The sequence below is a fragment of the Mesoplodon bidens genome (genome assembly GCF_964165515.1).
Source record: "Mesoplodon bidens genome assembly, chromosome: 3".
Taxonomy (NCBI): Eukaryota; Metazoa; Chordata; class Mammalia; order Artiodactyla; family Ziphiidae; genus Mesoplodon; species Mesoplodon bidens.
The window spans coordinates 18,800,831-18,820,277 of record NC_138178.1 but is presented as its reverse complement, the minus strand read 5'-3'; the positions used below and the strand labels follow the sequence as shown (position 1 = coordinate 18,820,277).

General features: G+C 34.7%; 1 protein-coding gene across 15 annotated transcripts in view; it reads left to right on the top strand.

Moving 5' to 3' along the window:
* ABI1 (abl interactor 1) overlaps positions 1 to 19,447 on the top strand; it is a 120,148-nt gene that overhangs the window by 92,374 nt on the left and 8,327 nt on the right. For 3 of the 15 annotated variants that reach the window (XM_081228726.1, XM_081228732.1, XM_081228722.1), the window contains exons 4-9: positions 4,864 to 4,878; positions 5,611 to 5,711; positions 7,013 to 7,153; positions 10,224 to 10,324; positions 15,873 to 16,049; positions 19,324 to 19,410. In XM_081228726.1, the coding sequence (XP_081084852.1) occupies positions 4,864 to 4,878; positions 5,611 to 5,711; positions 7,013 to 7,153; positions 10,224 to 10,324; positions 15,873 to 16,049; positions 19,324 to 19,410 (622 nt within the window). Of the gene's footprint in view, positions 1 to 4,863; positions 4,879 to 5,610; positions 5,712 to 7,012; positions 7,154 to 10,223; positions 10,325 to 11,238; positions 11,320 to 15,872; positions 16,050 to 19,323; positions 19,411 to 19,447 lie in introns of all 15 variants that reach the window. The other 12 variants (XM_081228723.1, XM_081228733.1, XM_081228727.1 and 9 more) reach the window with 11 other exon arrangements.

Sequence of the window (19,447 nt, the reverse complement as noted above, 5' to 3'; positions counted from 1 at the left end):
AGTCTTGTTTTCACTACTGAATGAATATTTAAGAATAAAAAATGTATATGCTTTCCAGAATTGGTTTAGAAAGTAATTTATAAATACTTTTGTTCATTTATTCGTAAATATGTGTGTATTAATACATCTATGTGGATGTGGATATAATTTCAGCAGTTTATGCAAAATGAAACAATTGTGTGTAGTCTTGTTCTGTGCATCACTCCCCACTCTCCCACCCCCTGCCCCAACAGGCTTTTAGGAAAGGGATTGTTTGTTGCCCTTCTCCATTTCTTAGCATGGCAGAATTAGCTGCTCTTGAAGGATACCTGTAGCCTCTCATCTTTTTAGATATTCATCTGTTATTTTGGAAGCATCTGGAATGACCTGAATTCTTTAGCTATCTTTGCCCAAGATAAACTATTCCTCTGAAATTTGGTAGTCCCTTTCTTAGAGGACCATTACTTGATTTTTTTTCTGGTCTCCAGAATATTTATAATAATTTTTTTAGGGGTCAGCTAGAATCTTGAAGCTTTTCCTAGCTGGTTATCTGCCTGGTGGTATTGCTGGATTTGTTGCATTCTGACTTATCTGGGGTTCCTGATCAAGAGGGGAGTATAGCTGGCAACACTGCTCTTTATTCTGCTCTTCTCAGAGACTATTGGAATCTCCCCTTCACTGTCAGGCTTGGAAGTTGGAACACTTTGCAAATGTAGAGGAGGTTACTGGTTTCTTGTATTTTTATCCAAGGATGTGGCTAGGGTTGTCTAAGAGCTTAAGTTCAATTTTAATTTAAGGTATTTAGACTAGATTGATTTAATTTGAATTTTGAGAATTTGGAAGAACTTATAATATTATTACCTGCCTTGGAAGTAAAAATTATGTATATACACATATGCATATACATACACCCATGCACACACGTTCTCACGCGCTCACTTCTTCCCCTTTTGCTTGATTTTTCTTCCTACCAAAGCAATATACACTCATTAAAAAAAAAATGTCACCATCTTAGAAGTGATTGTCCTCTATTATCTCCCCACTAATAATTGTGTTTAACAGTTTAATACATAGTACAAGAAGAGTATAAAATGAAACCAAATTTTACAAGGAAATTTTGGGTGAGGAAATTTAACTATTTTATTATATATGTATAAATGAGAAGTGTAAACACAGCATAATATATACTGAAAGTCTGCAGATGTGAATTTTAGCAATCTACTTTTTGTAATGTGGATACTTTAGACGCAGGTATTTTTTTTTAAGTTTTTTATTGTAAAATATACATAACATAAAATTTACCATTTAACCATTTTAAGTGTACAGTTCTGTGGCATTAAGTACATTCACATTGTTGTACGGACTATTTTGAAATATTTTTTTGACCGTGGGTAGGTGGGAGGGTGGGTGGTCAGTGAGAACAGTGTATCTAAGAAGCTGATACGTGGCTTATTCGTCCACATTTTGTTTCTGTGATATACAAATACATACAATTATTTTTCCCCAGTAGTCTCATTGCAGCTATATTGATCCAGTTTTATTTCCCTAAGAAATCATTGTTGGCTTAAATATTTCTAGAGGATTGTAGAGATCTGTGAAAGTTGGAAATTTGGGTAATAGTTAATGAACAAATGCCAGGGCCAAAACTACAAGGAGGAAAACTTTAGATTTATTTTTTTTATTTTTTTTATTTTTTTGCGCGGTACGCGGGCCTCTCACTGCTGTGGCCTCTCCCGTTGCGGAGCACAGGCTCCGGACGCGCAGGCTCAGCGGCCATGGCTCACGGGCCCAGCCACTCCGCGGCATGTGGGATCTTCCCGGACCGGGACACAAACCTGCGTCCCCTGCATCGGCAGGCGGACTCTCAACCACTGCGCCACCAGGGAAGCCCTAGATTTATTTTTAAATTAGTGTCTAAAGCACTTTTAAGGATTGGAAGAATTGGAAGAATTCTAGAATTATTTTCTTATCTTTTGCCTACTTTTCTATTTAGAAGTTTGTTTTCTAACTGATTTGTAAGGGTTCTTTTTTCTATCAAAGAAATTACCTCCTTATATTTTGGCAAATATTTCCTCATCCTGCTGTTTGGCTTTTGACTTTGATGCTTTGGTATTTTAAACAAATATTTACAGGCTGTTAAAAATTGTATCCAAATATATTAATGTTTCTTTTAAAAATTATTTATTATCTTTTTCTTTCTTTTTTGGTGGGGGGCTGTGTTGGGTCTTAGTTGCGGCATGCAGGGTCTTCGTTGCGGCACGCAGGCTTCTCTCTAGTTGCGGCTTGCAGGCTCTCTCGTTGAGGCACGTGGGCTCAGTAGTTGCGGTGCGCAGGCTTAGTTGCCCTGTGGCACATGAGATCTTAGTTCCCCAACCAGGGATCAAACCCACGTCCCCTGCATTGGAAGGCAGATTCTTTACCACTGGACCACCAGGGAAGTCCCAATATTTCTTCTTATAGCTACCAAGTTTTGTGTTGTTTTTTACCCCCCAAGATTAATATTCCATCATATTTTCTTCTTTCATGATGTAAATTTTAGTGTTTTGGTATTTGTATTATTCATTTAATTGATATTTATTGTGTTAATGCATTTTATGCTATGAAATAGATGGTACATATAAGTTTAGTAAGAATTTAAAATATGGAAAAAGTGTCTTAAGGTAAGTCTGGTTTGACTTTTGGAAACAGCGTAAGATATGGATAAGAGAATCCTTGCATAGAGAGACTACCAGAAAGTTTGCCTAAAGGAGAATAAAAAGAAGATGAACAATAAAGTTCATCCTAATAAAATAAAAATAAAAATACTAAAGTTCATCCTAACAAAAGGAAGAACAAGGTTTCAGAGTATGCTTAGACTAGAGAAGGCTTGAGCACTTAGTAGAAACATTTAAAATTATTTCTGTTAAACAGCTATAATAATTAACAGCTTTATAGCCTGGTTCATAACTTATGAAGGACTTTCCACATATGTTTGCAAGCCTTGAAAAGACCATATGATCTAGGAGTTACTATATTTTATTAATGGAAACACTAAAGCTTTATAATATGTAGGAATGGTATTTTTAAAAGGTTTCGATTTTATTAGAGGAGTGAGCTAATGAATCATTTCAGAGAAAGAATTGGCATCTTACAGACTTTCATACCTGTGGTATGCAAAGCTTATGATCTACTTAGGGCTTGCAGGTAGGTAGGAATCAAAGAGAGTTCTGTTTTCAACCTAAGGTTCCAAGGAAATGGTAAACTGACTCATCCATAAATGTAAATGTTAAGGAAATGAAGTGAGATCTTAAGGAAATAAAAAGCCTAGTTTTGAATGTGTTTGGGGGACACTGAAATGGAAAAATTTTGTAGGTTGCTAACAATTATATTTTGAGTTGTAAGGTATAGAGATCATTTCCTTCCAACATTCGCTAACCCCAACACATCTGTATACATAAACATGCACTTAAGAGAGGAGGCTGTGCTCCATAAGAGGTTAAAGGTTACACCATTGCATAGTAGCAGAGTTCAACTAGAATTTTCATTCCCAATTAAATTCTCCTTTCATCCTTTCATCTGGGACCAGTTTATACTTGTATGCTGTTTTTTGTTTGTTTGTTTGTTTCTTGTTCACTTGAAACAGCAAATGAGGGAAGATGTGTGGTCATATTTAGAATATTTCTAAGTTACTTTAGAATAGTATTTAGTGTATTATAATGCTATCATATTAATAAATCTTATCTTCAAGGATAATAAGGTTATTCCAAGTTTAATTTCTAAATCCAGGTGTGAAATGTAGTGGCTAGGTAGTATTCCAGACATTGTTTAATCAGGATAAAAATGAGCCATATTATTCTAAACAAACACTAGAGAATACCAAGATTCTGGCACAGTTTCTAGAAATGAGAATATAAGTCAAAGGATACTCCATTTTTGGATGATTTCCTTAATGTTGCTTCTGTAGTCACTTGAAAAATGATAGATAGATACATATTTAGAATGGCAAGTATTATGGAAAGAACTTGAGACCCCACGCCCCACCCCAAAATGAAAAGACTGCAACCTGAAGATATTTTTTTCTTAAGTGGCGTGGTACAAGTAGGATGCTTTGGACACATTATTTCATATATATACGCTAGCCAGTTTTCATAGAAGTAGGCTTTAGGATCAAAGCAGCTTTTCTTCAGTTTTGAATTATGGTCAAACTCGTTCAGAAGAAAATTTAGAACTAAAGCAACATATAACTTTCTACTAGTGTTGGCCTGGTCAGGATTTGTATTCATAAGCTACATATGAGAGGGTATCCAGACCCTGTTTGCTTGTTCCTTAATTAGAATCTGGCTAAGCTATTATTGTGCATTGTAATTTTGTTTTTAAACACTAGGTCCTTTTCTGAATTTGGGAAACAAGCTGTGATTTTGAATTTTAACATTTGCAGTTCATCACTCTTTAAAATACTATACTACCATTCAAATAATGAATACTCATACATGGGCATTCATTATCCAGCAGTCTTAGGTCTTGTACACTGATGTATTAAAGTAGCCATACATTTAATGAGGTATGGTGTTTGTGTTTAAATCAAAGTTTGTTTTTTAAATCATCTGTGATTCAGTTGGATTAATTTCATAGGATAAAATACTGACCTAAGAAATTATTGGAGCTGCATGAGATTGGCATAATTAAGTGATTTCCTTATGAATGTATTATTTTGAAAAAATATGTGATACCCATGAATATTTCCCTACTGCTATGGATATCTTTTCTTTACAAAATATTTGAAATATGGCTGGGTAAAAGCTTATTAACATGAATTGAGTAACTGTAAATGTAAACCTGTCCTATCAGATATAACTTATCTAGAATTAATTTCTACTTTTTCCCCCCTTTTTTTGCAACGTAAAGTGGCTAAAAGCCAAGGTAAGAGTTACTACTTATCATTTGATCCACAGTTTCCCCTCTATATCAATAGAGGCCGCAGAGCCACTAAAATTTGAAAACTTTTCCTGTGTCTGTCTGCTTTTTCCCCATAGGATTTATGTAGATTAAATATACTCAAACTCAGTTCAAATCAGCAACATTTAGCTTGGATGTGTTAATATATCAAAGATATATTGACATCTGCATTTATATAGGAACATTAATTTTGCTAACATTTATTGCTTTGCTCATTTTTTGATAGTTGCCTTGCTTTTATTGACTTACAATTAGGAGGTTTCCCAGGCATTATGTATGACTTTGTTACTGAGTTGTTGGGATAGAGATGATTTTTTTAGATGAATATTTTAGCAAATTGACACTGAGATCTGCAGTTTATATTCATGCGCACATTTCAGAAATTTTAAGAAACCCAGCATTTGAATTGCAGATAAGTTAGATCTCAGTGAACATTTTTAACAATAAAATAATATATAAAATTCAATCATCTCACCTGTATTTTGCAATAAATTGGTATGAAGGGCATAAAATAATAAGAAAAGCCAAGTACAAGTGGTATCTTCACTTTTTAAAATGTAGTACCAAAGTCTGTTATTAAAACTGTCTGGGAAATCCTTATTTCACATTCTGATATTAAAAAAAATAATACATGGTGTCAAAACACCAAGAGAACAATTTGATATAAAACTAAAAGCTTTTCTTTCCACATTTTAGCATGGAAATAACCAGCCTGCAAGAACTGGCACACTGTCGAGAACAAATCCTCCTACTCAGAAACCACCGAGTCCTCCTATGTCAGGCCGGGGAACACTGGGGTAAGAATTCAGCTACATCTTACAAGAGGATTTGTATGTCAAAGGAAGAGATGTTTTTGTGACCTAAGTAAATGTATGGATCCTTGTGACAGGACCCTTTCTGTGTGATAATACTACCTTTTACAGATTCATTTTGGTTCCTATTTCCTTGAACAGAATCCAAAATGAACCTGCCTGTTCTGTAATATTCTCTAAGGAATTCTGTACTAGAAAAGTTTTTTTGTATGTATGTAAATGAGCATCATTTATTTATTATCTTCTAATTCATTAAAAATATAAATTTATAAATACATATATAAAAAGATTTATGTATAAATCTGAGTTACGTTTATTTAAAATGAAATGACCAGAAGGTTCCATGTATGGTGTCTTCACATGTATTTGCAATATTGATATTACAGAGCTTTGAATAAGTGGTCTACTTTGTGTACTTTGGTTTGCTAGCCTGCAGTTCTTCTGTTTCCCCTGAGACTTGGGGACTCTTTACTTGGAGTACTTCTAACTGTGCTTCTGCTGGTAATCTTAGGGCCCTTCATTCTAGAGTAGCTTTGTGAGAAGGCCAGTGGAGAAGTAGAAAAGGTAATTGTTTGTGGCTTCTTCCTTTCCAATTTTCAATGCAATACAAATATTGAATACTTTGTAAGACGTTTCTGAAAGATTGTTCACTTTATTATAGAAAATTAGACTCCTTATTTTTGGTGGAGGGGTGGGGGAATCATTATTTTATAGTAACAGGGATCAGCAATCAGCTTTCTTGTAGGATCTTAGTTTCTATTTTCATTCTGTAAACACCTTTCCCCTGAAAAAAACATACGAAGTTATTAAATAGAAAAGTTAAAATCATTTATTGAGAAGTTAATGGCATCACATCTAGGATCAGAATGTACTTGTTCACATATCTCTAAATTGAGGTAGGAGTAAATTGCAGAGGAGATATTTAGCTTCCATAATATACAAGGACAGTGGCTTGTGGGTTACTGAGCTGGGAATAATATGTATTTCAAAGTTTGATATTACTGAGCATTAAAAAAATCATAACCATGATTTTTAGAAATAAGATGAAAACTTTTAAATTACCCTTTCCATTGGGTTTCCTAAGAAAAGGCAACAAATTTTAGCTTTTGTATTAAAGTAACAAAATTCATACATCCCAATTAAAACGTTTTTTAAAAACAAACTTTATTATTTAAAAAACCCAAAACTTGTGTTATACTTGGTTATAAAGGGACAGTCACAAATTTGGGAGAAAATACCATTTATCTTTCTTATTCATTATTCCTTTCTCTATTATGCTTCTTTAGACGAAATACTCCTTACAAAACCCTGGAACCTGTTAAACCTCCAACAGTTCCTAATGACTACATGACAAGTCCTGCTAGGCTTGGAAGTCAGCATAGTCCAGGCAGGACAGCTTCTTTAAATCAGAGACCGAGGACACACAGGTAAATTTTTAGGTTGAGCCTTTGAACATCTGAGAATGTGCGTTATTGATTGGTGACAAACTCCTATAGGGTTGCTGGTAAAGGTAAAGTGCTAGTCTAATGCTAATATAGAATGTAAAAGTTGAGGGTATTAATATTGTATATGTTCCTTTAAATTTATGTTATGACTTCTGTTTTTTAGATTTTTTAGTATCTATTTATACTGCTAGCAGATTGCTAGTATTTCCTCCTTTTGACAGAGGTACAAATGTATATTTGGATGAAGTCTGAAGAATGTTTTTTTTAAATAGTCTTTTAGAAAAGATTAAGGTAACCACGCTTAAATTTTTTGGATAACAGGTTAAACATCAGAAACTATACAATGTGATTTAAACTTTAAGAGGTTGGAGGAAAGAAAACAGTTTAGATCTGAGGAAGAATTTCTTAAGAGAGTTGATGTACTAGAATATGTTACTGTATAAATTCATTTTTAAAAGTTCTAGAAATCAGCTACCCAGTGGATTTTTAAAAACTTGGTTATGGAACATAACATACATTCAGAAAAGTATATACTTTATTACGTATGACAACTTGATGTATTAATACAAATTGAATATAGTCATGTAACCATCACCCAGATCAGAAAATGGAACATAACCGCAACCCAGAAATCCCCCTCAGGCCCTTTCCCAATTACTGCCTCTGCCTTCCTCCCCTCAAAAGTAGCCACTTTATTTTTGCGCATGTTTATAAAGCCAGACAAATTTATCATATAGCTCAGTTTTTTTTATTCTTTGATTTTTACCTCTCACTTAATAACTTGGGCAAGGAACTTCTTTACCTTGACTTTTAGGTTGGTTTTATTAGAGATACAGCTTGGTAAAATCATTTTGGGGGCTTCAGTTATGCAGGATATATCATGCTCTTAGATGCTATGTAATTGTTATTTGTTGTTATTGTTACTGTTAGTAAATAAATTGTCATATTGGTATCTGCAGTTACTGAATCAGGGTAAGTTCAATGAGGACCAAAATTGGGGTTTTTTTTATATGTTTATTATTGACTTATTATACCAAAGCATGGTTGTTCTTTTTTTTTTTTTTTTTTTTTTTTTTTCTTTTTGCGGTATGCGGGCCTCTCACTGTTGTGGCCTCTCCCGTCGCGGAGCACAGGCTCCGGATGCGCAGGCCCAGCGGCCATGGCTCACGGGCCCAGCCGCTCCGCGGCACATGGGAACCTCCCAGACCGGGGCACGAACCCGTATCCCCTGCATCGGCAGGCGGACTCTCAACCACTGCGCCACCAGGGAGGCCCAGCATGGTTGTTCTTTATAGTGGATGTAGTAATAGTTTAATCATATTCAACAACTAGTTAGTTGTTAAGAGTTACTTCATTAGATATCAGGGATATACCTGTGAGATATAGTTCTTTTTTTCAGGAGCTTGTTCTGTTAGAACAGGGATCAACAAACTTTTTTATAAAGGGCCAGATTGTCAATACTTCAGGATTTGTGGTCCATATGGTCTCTGCTGCAATTACTCAGCTCTATCACTGTAGCATGAGAGCAGCTACCAGCAACACGTAAATGAATGAGCATGGCTGTGTTCCAGTAAAACTTTATATATGGCACTGAAATTTGAATTTAATATAATTTTAATGTGTCATAAAATATTATTCCTCTTTTGATTTTTTTTCTACTAATTAAAATGTAAAAAAAATGTTCTTAGCTCACAGGTTATAAAAATCAGACCATGGGCCAGATTTGGCCTGTGGGCTGTAACTTGCCAATCTCCATGTTAGAAAAAGGCACATAAGCCAGTAATTGTGGAAGCACATAAGTGCAAAAATATTCATCTGTCTGTGATATGGTGGTGGCAGAAAGCAGAGTATTGGCCAGCTTGGGAGGAGGGAGGCCTTCATATCAAAGCTATTTTTGTTATATAAATACCTTTTTTCCCCTTTCTATTAGTATGTGATAATGTGTTTATAGAATGCTCATATTGGAGAAAAAAAACTTACCTAGGCAGTGCAAATCATTTCCCTGTTGGGTTTCTGGGCCTACTGAGCTGATGATGTTGATTTTTAAAAGTATAATATGGAGCTTAAGGCTACACGTGTACATATGTACATTTGCATAATGTACATGTGCACACATACATTACTAAAGCTGGTCAGTGCGAGGTTGTATACCTAAAGGGACAGTAAGTCCATAGAAGTAATTGCTTAGAGTTTAGTAGTATCAACCATTCTAGACTGTGCCTTGCTGAAACTTCATTATTGTCTTATTTGTCTTTTTTTTGTCATGTGCTCATTTTTTCCAAACATTTCCCTGTTTTATTGCCATTCTTTGAGATGAGTGGAGGTTTACATACTAATTTCAGACTAAAACTGGTTACCGTTTTTATTAGTTTCCATAGCATCTTTTGTGGCTTCCGTCACACTATTTGTTAATGTCAATTTTCACAGTCTCATTGAAGAGCTCCATGACAGTGTGGTTCATGTCTTGTTTTGTTCACTGCTGTTTATACGAGTTTTTTTTTTTTTTTTTTTTTTTTTTTTTTTGCGGTACGCGGGCCTCTCACTGTTGTGGCCTCTCCCGTTGCGGAGCACAGGCTCCGGACGCGCAGGCTCAGCGGCCATGGCTCAGGGGCCCAGCCGCTCCGCGGCATGTGGGATCTTCCCGGACCGGGGCACGAACCCGTGTCCCCTGCATCGGCAGGCGGACTCTCAACCACTGCACCACCAGGGAAGCCCTATACGAGGTTTTAAATAAATCCTTGTTGACTCATTGTACTATAAGATTATATTGGTCATTCATGTCTCAGTGATCTCTTATAGTTCTGAGTACTACGTGACTATATTGGTTTTTCAGTAGATGGAGAAATAGAGTGAAACACAAGAACCACTTCAAGTGTTAGGGTTAAAATTTATATTGGACAATTAAAATTTTTCTTTATATATACTTGTGTGTATACATACAAGCACACACATATGCATCATAAAAGGAGTATTTAGTGGCTTTGAGTTGATTTTTTTTTCTGAATAAATCTCTAGAATTGCTATTTTCATGATTTTTCTCTCTCCTTTGCAGTGGAAGCAGTGGAGGAAGTGGAAGCCGAGAAAACAGTGGCAGCAGCAGTATTGGCATTCCCATTGCCGTGCCTACACCCTCGCCACCCACTATTGGACCAGGTGTGTCATATACTCACCCATTTTAATATGTGGTAGTAGTTAGGAGCTTTATTATAGAAGTCTGAAGTAATTTAATTACATTAGATAAAACTATTAAACTTAGGAGATTGTTGCCAGAATGAAAGCAAATTTAAAAACAATTTTTGATTGGTTTTCACAGGGTCTTTAGAGTTTTGCAGATGTTTCTCATTACTTATAGAAAAGCATATTAAATAGCTTTATTAAATAACTTTCTGGACATTTTGCTTTAGAAATACTTGCCTTGGGCACAAGTCAAGAATGATATTTATTATTTCAAGAGCAAGCCAATATTATTGATAATTCAACCAAAAGATCAGTGTCTTTAATGTGAATTATGTATCATTGAACTTTGATGTTGCCTTGTAGGCTAGTAAGTATGTCAACTCCACTGTTAGCTGGTTTTGTGACTTTACTACATTTATGTATGGTATTCAATACGTATTTCAGTAAAATGCCATGAATATAAAATGGGATTAAACTAGGAGAAGCTCTTTTACTTTTTAGATTATATAAAAATTTAAGAAATCATAGCAGAGCATTAAATTGGTCCCCTGATTTTTTATTAAGTGAAAGGAAGACTTTATGGTGTTAAAAATACACACTTTAAAAGTAAGTTTGATAATCAAAAGTTGTTAGGGAAAAATACTTAGTTTCTCAAGGATGTTGTTGAAAAAGGAGAAAAAGCTACTTATAAAAACAGACATATTTTATAGTTAATGAAAGTGTGAACTCAATGGCCTTTTTACCTAGTAAAATTCTTACTCGTTTGAACATGCTTTACATATGGGTATCTCTCTCTTTTTTTCTTATTTCCAAAACATACTTCCTTACTGTTTCAGAATGATTAGTTCTGTTTATTGCACTCTGACCTGAGTTATAAACTATTTTATTAGAAAACATTTCTGTCCCTCCTCCTTCTGGAGCTCCACCAGCACCACCTCTTCCACCACTTCTGCCCGTGAACACTGTGATAGGTGAGACTGCATAACCTCTGGAGTGATTTACCTTACTGTGCAGAGTTCATAGTAAACTCCTCTGTTAGATGGCTCGCTTTTGTAGTTGTTAGGTTGTAGGTGGTAATACAAAGTTTAAAGTATTTGTAGTTGTTAGGTTGTAGGTGGTAATACAAAGTTTAAAGTATTAAATCTAATTTACACTAATTTCTTCTGGTGAAAGGCCTCTGAAGTTACACAGAAACTTCTCTGTGATGTCAGATGCTTCTATGCCTAGTTTATAACCAATTTAATGTGGTTTGCATTTGTTCTGTTTAGATTTTTCTAGGAATATTATAGCAGTGATTGTTCAAAAAAAATTTTTTTAATAGTGATGTAAATATTCTTTAAAGTGAAACTTGATTTGGAACTCCCTGGTATATATATACCACAGTCACAGGAGTGGGGTGAAGGTGGGGGACAAGAGGAAGAAGATGAAAAAGAGAATGGTGTGCCGTGTGGGGTACTCTGAGGCTTTCCAGTGGGTCACAGTTGAAAAACTCTGATATAGCCCAGGATTTATGGCATCTGAGGATGCCATGAAACATTTTGTTCAATAAAATACATTTAAATTGCTCCCAAGTTGGGGGAGACTGGATTGAGCATATAAGGAATTCCAAATATAGACTTGGTATAAAACCATTCAGCCTAGAAATGCACAGTAGCATTTGGGTGGAAATGGATAAAGAGCTGTTTCAAATATTGAGAGCTTAGGTGAAATAAAGCCATCTAGCAACTTCTTTTCAAAACATTGGCACTTGTACTCAGAGGAGAGGGGAAAAGGAAGTAATAAACAAAAGACCCAAGTAATAGAAATTGTTGGCAGAAAGTCCATGTGGGAAAAAAATGCCCTCAACCTAATTAATAATCAGGAAAACAAAAACTACGAGATACTATTTTATAGCTACCAGATAGGTAAAAATGTAGAAGTCCACCAGTACCAAATGTTGATGAGGATGTGCAGTAGCAGAAAGGCATGTTGCTGGTGGGAGTTTATTTGTTGATACAGTCACTTTAGAACATAATTTGTTGTTACCCAGTCAGGTTGAACCAGGTTTCTACCTGAGATTTATCAGTTTCATTTCTAGATATTTGCCCTAGCGTACTGGTTCTCAAAACACAGTATGGAACTCCTGGGGGTTGCCAAAATCCTTTCTTGGAGTTTTTGCGGTCAGAACTATAGCCATAATAATACTAAGACTTATTTGCCTTTTTTATTCTCATTCTGGTACAAGCACACAGTGGAATTTTCCAGAGGCTACATAACATATGATAACATCATTTTTGACAGCTAATGGATTGTGTATTTATGTATTTTAAAGATAAATCAGTTTTAATTTCTAATATAGTAATTAATCAATTAATTATGGTAATTAATCAATTTCTAATATGGTATAACCCACTTCAAAAAAATTTTTTTGAGGTTCTCTAATTTTAGAGTGGATCCTAAGACCATAAAGTTTAAAAACCACTATACTAGAGCAGTGGCTTTTGGAGTATGATTTACAGACCAGCAGCATCATCATCATGGGGGAACTAGTTAGGAATGCAGATTCTCAGGTCCCATTCCAGACCTACTCATTCAGAAACTCTGAGACTGGAGCCCAGCAGCCTGTATTATAACAAGCCCTCAAGGTGAAATTCTGATCACTGCTGAAGTTTGCGAACCACTGTTCCAGAGAAACTTAGGAACCATATTTAGGAATGTTCACAGTAGCAGTATAATAGTAATAGCAAAAATCTGGATGCAACCCAAATTCTACAGTGGAATGGATAAATAATTTTGGCATGTTCATATGCAAATAAAGCAATAAAAATGAATGATACATTGATATACTTGTCAACATGGATGAATCTTAAAAGATAATATCAAAGGAAAACAGCAAGAATACATAATCAATACATAATCATTCCATTATTTATAAATTTGCAAGATCTCTGTGTGTATTGTTTAAGGTTATAATTATCTATGATTTTTAAAAAACTATACAGTGAGTCCCTTACATACAAACGAGTTCCGTTCTGAGAGCACATTCATTAAGTCCAATTTGTTCGTAAGTCCAACAAAGTTAGCCTAGGTATCAACTAACGCAATTGGCTATGTAGTACTGTACTGTAATAGGTTTATAACACTTTTCACACAGATAATACATAACAAACACAAAAAATAAAGAAAACTTTTTTTTTTTTTTTTTTTCTTTTTGCGGTATGCGGGCCTCTCACTGTTGTGGCCTCTCCCGTTGCGGAGCACAGGCTCCGGACGCGCAGGCCCAGAGGCCATGGCTCACGGGCCCAGCCGCTCCGCGGCATATGGGATCCTCCCAGACCGGGGCACGAACCCGTATCCCCTGCATCGGCAGGCGGACTCTCAACCACTGCGCCACCAGGGAGGCCCAAGAAAACATTTTTAATCTTACAGTACAGTACCTTGAAAAGTACAGTAGCACCAGCTATACCACTGCTGCTTTTACACTTGCTTCTGGACATCCTGGGCTTGAAATAAAGGTACTGTACTGCTGTACTCCATACAGTGCTGTACAGTAAAGTACACAAAAGCACAGCCACTTGTGGAGGATGCACGCACGTGACAATGTACACCAGACACGTGAACTAACTTTACGTGATTGGACACGCGAATGCATGTTTGCATTTTTTGAAAGTTCGCAACTTGAAGCTTCGTGAGTAGGGGACTTACCGTATAGTGAAGAGGGAGAATGTTTAACACATATGTTTTGGAGTTTGGGGTTCAGAGGGGGCAAACAGAAGCTTCAGGGATACTGGTAATATTCTAATTCTTGGAGCTGAGTATTTTTCCTTAAAAAATATATATGTAATATATATAAAAATAATATTTATTTATGTAAACAAATTATATACAACCACTATAAATAATTATATATATTAGTATATGTAACCATATGTATATGTATGTATGTATTATTTATATATAGCATGTATAGTTATGTATATATCAATCATACACCCTTTGTTATTATTTATTTCATAATTTTATTTTAATAAAATATTAAAATAAATTCTAAAATAGGCATAGTTTGGAACTACTATTAAATAGCTTTATTTTGGTTTTAAATCACCAAGACAAATAACCTGGATTTTATACAGTTTTTATATAAGTCAAAAGAAATATAGAAATCATTTTATTGAGATTTCTATTAAAAATGGTTAAAGGGTTACTTCTCAGCTCTTTGGAAAACTTACCTGTCCAGAGTTATTCATTTATGAAGGCATTTGAATAGGCTCTTATTTATAAAGTGTGTTTCTGTTTAGAAATTGAGCATGTGGATGATTTAAATAATTAGTGACTGCCTATGGCTTGGGAGCTCCAAAATGTTGAATATTAGCACTTCTTTTAATGAACAATCTCTGCTGTATGGTTTTTTTTCTAATAATTTGTATGACCTCTAGGAGAGGTTAAATTGGCTGACTGAATGAAAGGAAACCAGGATGTTGTCTTTTTATTTACTCAGTCATGGTTAGATGTTTGGGAGGATAATGTTAATCCTGAAGTTACCTTTGGAAGGTATAGTTAACTTTACAGGCTTTGAACTTTATATTAACCTTTAAAATTTTAAACTTCTGAAATGTTGGTAAAGATGACATTGAATAAAATTTTAAGTATTGTTAATACTTTAGTTAGTTTAAATATGCATGATAATTTTTTTAAAAAGTGCTTTGGGTGTAGTATGGAAAAAAAGCCCTCCAAGTATATGGAAAAAGATAATGGATTTTCTACACAAAGCTGCCTTAAAATGTCCATGTTTTACAGAGTCCAAAATTTTGTTCAGCCTTATCAGTTACAGAAATGTAAGTGATAGGGCAAAGTGTGTAATTCTTAAAAGCTGGGAGATATACAACGAATCTGACATTATATATAAGTGCTTTGAAACTAAAAATTGTACTTCTCTTAAAAATGATTCTACTATAATATGTATTGGTAATAACTGCTAATACATTAAACATTCAAATAAACATAGTAGTACATGTGGAAAATGTGCTTAACTGTTCGCATTTTACAATTTAAGCCGGGTTTGGCTGGATAGATTCTTACACTGTGCTTCTGAAGATTTGGCAATGGAAAGGAGAAGTTTGTAAATCAGAGATTAAGACATTCACATCTAAAAACTGATGCTTTCCGCCTCAGACTATCATTTGACACTTATTTTGTTGGAGAGACACAGTTGACATATAAAAGCTGTATATTTTAAAATGTTACAGAAAAAAATTTATACATTTTATTAGCAAAATACCATTTGGTATTATGCTAAATTAAAAGCCTTAAGAATATTACTTATTTACTTTTGCACTTTCCACACAGTATCTGTTTTTCCTTCTTTTTGTAACTTCAGAGATAGAGCTGTTTGTGTTTTATCTTTACTTTTCTCTTTATTTTGTGCTGTGGGCTTTAAAAAGTAATAAACATTTCTCGCTGATAGTCTCCTTCTCTTTGTTCTGCCATTGGAGTGACGTGCAATGCTCAAGTTCTTTGTTGGTTGCCTTTGACTAATGCTTTTCAGCAGCCCCGGGCTCAGCTCCTGGTTCCCAGTATGGCACAATGACCAGGCAGATTTCTCGACACAACTCTACCACTTCCTCGACATCTTCTGGTGGATACAGACGGACTCCCTCTGTGACGGCTCAGTTTTCTGCTCAGCCTCATGTTAACGGAGGTCCACTTTATTCTCAGAATTCAAGTAAGCTTGTGCTTTGCAGGTGTAATGGCAGCAGTGGAGCTCCTTTTGAAGGAAATTATTTGAAATTGTTATTCTTGCCAGTGATAGACAACAATTGAAACCGTGCTATTTCATGTTTATTTTTGTTTTAAGAAGTTAGACCTTGGGGACTTCCCTGGTGGTCCAGTGGTTAGGACTCTGCGCTTCCACTGCAAGGGGCGCGGGTTTGAGCCCTGGTTGGGGAACTAAGATCCCGCATGCTGCATGGTGCAGCCAAAAAAAAAAAAACAGACCTTGAAGCATATCATTTTAAGAATAATTGCTTATCCCTTTCAAAAAAATTCAGGCTTACTGAGTATACTCGTATACTAAAACTTAACTGATGAAATTTTTACTACTGTAAGTAGAACTAGAGAAGAAAAACACTGAAATTAATTAAGCTGAATTTATTTTTATTGGCATGTTTGATACAGTTCAATAACAGTAAACTTAAAAACATTGTGACAGTTTTTCTTTACAATAATATAATGAAATTGCTGGCTATCACTTTTAAGCTTGTTAACCTATACTGAAATGAGTTCCAAACCATTAAAAACCATTTGTGATGCCTGCTTATTCTGTCTCTAATAATTGTAACAGTGGGGAGGACTTTCTTTTGATTTCTTTCTGTTCACCTCAAATTGCACATCTCAACACTAACTGCAATCAGTGTTTAAAGGCTGATTAGGTTAGAAAATAGCTTTGGCATAAAATGTGAGAAAGCTCAAATTGCTTAGGGTAGTCATTAATTTCACTTTCCATATCAAGATGCTCAATCCAACCAGGAGAAATCTGAAATGAGCCAGTTCAGTATTTGTTACTGGCTTGAAGCAGTGATCACCAGGCATAGACTGAAACACTTTCCCATGTGGCTTTTGTAGGCTGCATGTTATATTATTTTACCTAAAAAACACTGAATACTCCATATTTACATAGAAAGTTGGTTTTAAGTTCTTTTCATTTATGATGCATGTTTTGAACAAGTGTTTTGAAGTAGAGCTAAGGAGAAAGTTCTGTTATTTATTTTTTTGGTTAAACTTTAAAGACTAATTGTGTTATAAACAAAAAACCTCCTAAGAATTGAAAACCACTTTAGCAGAAATATCACAACTCACAGATAATCCCAAAATTTTTACAACCCTTTTCCAGACTAAAATTTTCATCCAAGCTACTAAGAAACTTTACCAGTTAGAATTTTACCTCACATTTCCCCTGGTCTCCTTTTGGTAATGAAAAGTAGCTGGCGGCTGAGAATTCCACAGTTAATCTGATTATTAGTCTCACTAGTTTCATGAACTTTTAATTTTTTTTCATATTCGGCATTTTTAGATCCCATCTTTGTGTTCGTTATTTTTCTTTTCATCACTTAGTTTACTCTGCAAATAGGGTTTCTGGTGACTCTTCGCCTGATACATGTTGGTGTAGTTCTGTTATAACAGTACTTGGGTGGGTTGCTTATCCTCAAACAACATTTTCATTACTGAATGTCTGTATTTTTGGACATCATAAAGCAAATTTGGCCTCAAATTTTAAATATATTACTGTGTGTTGTCAAATTATCCTTCAACCTGAGTTATTGTTGGTGTTGTAGTAGTAGTAGTAGTAGTATGTAAATGTTTTTAGTGTTTTGATGTGCATATTCCCCTTCTGTCTAAATGTGGTGATAATGATTAGTATTGTCACAATGTAGCCTCTTTTTCTTTATGTATTAACCAGCATGGCTCGTTACTAAGGGTTGTTTCTAAAAAATTTTTTTAGGTTTGTGGGAGTTTTTTTTTTTTTAAGTTAAAAAGCTACATAATGTTTTATTTATTAAAAGTATATATATGTATATACTGGAACAAGTGTGTGCGTGTGTATATATATATATATATTTATACATGTGTATATGTATATATATATATATACATATACATATATATACACATATATACACACACACATACTTGTTCCAGTATATACATACTTGTGTATACTTCTATATACAGAGTATCAAAATGAACCAGGACTAATTTCATAGTGAATTGAATGTTATTTTTAGCCATACAATGAATATTAATGCACATATACTGCTTTAAGTTGTTGCTTATTTGTACACTGAACATCTTTCATATTTTTATGCTTATTGTAGATTGGATTAATTGAAACAATCTTTAAATTAAATGATCCTTGGGAGCCAATCAGTTGTTTTTCCATGTCAGTTTAGTGTCACTTCTTGGTGACTACCAGTAAACTGAATTTTGTGATTCAGTCCTATTGACTTTTTCTAAGCAATCTTTGGCCATTACCGTCTTGTTAAAATAAGACAGGGTGGTAAATATATGAATATTTACTTTTAGATAGTTTTAATTTTTAATACATTTGCTGTCCACATGAGCATTTGCTGTCAGTTTCCTATAAATTATGTGTTCTCCAGAAGGAAGACGGAGTATGTTTCCAGCTACCCAGTGATTCTTTAGAAATTACTTTAATGCAAATAATTGCATATTTTACCTTATTGTTAGATTAGGTTTCCTTTTTCAGAATAGTGATGAAAGGAAGAAGGTCACTTGAAATATCCCATGAAATTCAGTGAACAATTAACATGGTATATGGAGCACTCTTATGCCCCAGTAAATTTAAGAGTGATGTCTTTAAAACTGTCAACGTAAAAAGTAGTAATAACCTTGTTTTACAAACAAGGGTTTTTCCTAGAGAACTGTGTGTAAATTTGTTTTTAAAGGAAACCTGTAATTAATTCATTTATTTATACATGGAATAAACAGCTATCCTGTAACATATTCGTTTTATTTAGGTCCTTATTTACATTACCCTAAAGCTAGACATACCTGTTAGGTTGGAGAGATAAGGCGAAGACACAATATCCTGGAAACCTTTATTGGTACTTCACTGTTACCTGTTTTTTTTAAAGTCTTTCCATAGAATTCAGAAATTTCATTGCGTGAAAGTGAGGGTGATGGTAAATTTAAATCTTACCCAAGCAATATAACATTAGGATTAAAGCAAGTGTATTTGTTTTTTAATAAAATTAACCAGCTGGCTAAACACAACTCAGCTTTAGGTTTGCTCCTGGGAAATGAACTTGAAGAAGGTTCTGCAGGTTTTTGTTTTGTTTTTTGTTTTGTTTTGTTTCATTTGCAGACTGTTCTTTGCATACTTATGTTTGTGGTCTTTGTAACTGACTTCTGCTTTTTGTTTGTTTCCTTTTCTTTCCTTTATCTGTTTTACTTCCCCCATTCTGTGTTGTTGCCGCCAGTTTCTATTGCTCCACCCCCTCCCCCTATGCCTCAGTTGACTCCACAGATACCTCTCACAGGCTTCGTGGCCAGGGTGCAGGAAAACAGTAAGTTTGGAAAAACCGAGCTATCCAAGAGTAGAGG